Source organism: Wasmannia auropunctata, unplaced genomic scaffold, assembly GCF_000956235.1.
Source record: "Wasmannia auropunctata unplaced genomic scaffold, wasmannia.A_1.0 LD282141.1, whole genome shotgun sequence".
In the NCBI taxonomy this organism is placed as follows: domain Eukaryota; kingdom Metazoa; phylum Arthropoda; class Insecta; order Hymenoptera; family Formicidae; genus Wasmannia; species Wasmannia auropunctata.
The window spans coordinates 1-2,003 of NW_012080749.1; the positions used below are offsets into that span (position 1 = coordinate 1).

Consider the following 2,003-nt stretch of genomic DNA (forward strand, 5'->3'; position numbering starts at 1 on the left):
GAGGGTCCTGTTAACTTGATCCAAATCCGGGATACCATTTTCTCGAATATCGCTAATGAACATAGCTGGAGTGATCGCGGCAATCTCCGTGCTTTCTTCCGTTAGATAAGTAAGAGGTCTTGAATTAACAATCGCTTCACAGTTGCACAAGACTGTATTCATCTCTTCATATTCCAACAAAGTTCTTCCTAACGTTCTTTTCAGTAAATCTTTGAGAAGACGAATGAGACGCTCCCACCATCCTCCCCACCATGCCGCTGAGGGAGGGTTGAATTTCCACTCTATCCTTTCAAGAGCGCAATATCGCGAAACCTTCTGCCAATTGACTTTCCGTAATAAATTCGCGGCTTCCACAAAATTTCTGCCATTATCGCTGTAGACAATCGAAGGTCTTCCTCTACTATGAATCTTCGGAAAGCTTCTAAGAATTCTTCCGTAGATAAAGATGTAACCAATTCTAGATGGACTGCGCGGTATACTGCACATGTGAATAAGCAGATATAGGCCTTACGTCCACCTTTCAAGAAAAGGGGTCCGGCATAATCAATGCCGACAATTTCGAACGCAGCGGCATCTCGTACTCTATCTTCAGGTAATGTTCCCGGCGAAGCCTCCATGTTCTTTGCGGCGTATCGACGACAGACTGTACATTTGTAAATAACAGATTGCACGGTACGACGATATCGGAGAATCCAAAACTTCTCGCGCAGATGATTCATCACGATGCTGACACCGACATGATTGAGTTTCAAATGAGTATGATAAATGATCTTCTTGGTCAGTGAATGTGTTGGGCTTAATATTATAGGACAATTAAACCAGAAAGTATCCTGTCTGTTGGAGATTATCGTCTTTGTACGTATAAGTCCATCTTCCTCGAAAACATTTAATCCTTGTAATCGCGAGTCGTTTACTCCCATAAATGATTCCTTTTGTGTCAATTTACAGAGAAGCAGTTCGGCTGCAGCAATCTCTTTTGCATTCAACTCAGTATCTCGATGTACGCGAATCCTTCGGCAATTGTTAATAAATCTCAGTATCCCCCTGCCGCAAATTCCCATAGGTATTCCATATGGGACCATGAAGGTCCAGTGAAGGATCATGAAGGTTCCATGAAGGACCATAAAGGTCCTGTGAAGGACCATAAAGGTCCTGCGAAGGACCATAAAGGTTTTACGTAAGATCGTAATAGCCCCATATGGGACCGTAACAGTCCTATATAAAAATGTATACATATAGGTAACACACATAGGGTAAGAATGATAATACATAGGACTCATATGGGACAGTATGAATTCGGCATCGGTATGAGATGGGTATGAATATGGTGTGAGTATACTATGGAATGGGATGAATTATTTGAGCACTGAATAAATACCGGTTAGTAATATAATTTGTTACAAACATTGAGTGGTTTAATAATTTTTATAATGCTATTTTGATCTCTATATTGCATTCTGAAAATGAATATATGTATTATTTTATGAAAAATATAGATATTTACATTTTTTACATTATTTTTTTATTTATTTATGTTTTTTACTATTAATTACAATTTAAAAAAATTAAGAGATAATTAATAGATTTAATTAATAACAAATAATTTATAAAAGTAATGCAATAATTGATTATACCTTATATAGGCAATAAAAAGCATTGTATATCGGTACTTCGAAGTGGTATGACGGACAAGATGCGAGACTCATAATCCAGCGATCCAGGTTCAAAACCCACCATTGCAACTTGAAAAAAATTATAATAAAAGTATATTTAAAAATTATGAGTGTTTGATAAAAGTTATTTAAAGTTTATAAATACTTGTTGAAAAATGATAATAAGTGAAAAAAAAGGTATTTTAATTATTTTTAAAATTTTTTTCAAAAAATATTTTGGAAAATCCAGTTAAAAACTGACCAATAACTAGCTAGAAACTGACTAAATTTGCTGTCCAGTTATTGCCCAAACAAGCGTCGCTTAAACAGATCGGAAGAGCACACGTCTGA

The 2,003-nt window shown here is 36.2% G+C and overlaps 1 protein-coding gene across 1 annotated transcript; it reads right to left on the reverse strand.

The window, feature by feature from the left end:
- Positions 1-281: 281 nt before the first annotated feature.
- Positions 282-1,166, reverse strand: LOC105461630. Its single transcript, XM_011708136.1, has one exon. It carries the CDS (start codon positions 1,164-1,166, stop codon positions 282-284), a length of 885 nt encoding a protein of 294 aa, XP_011706438.1.
- Between the last annotated feature and the right edge of the window lie 837 nt (positions 1,167-2,003).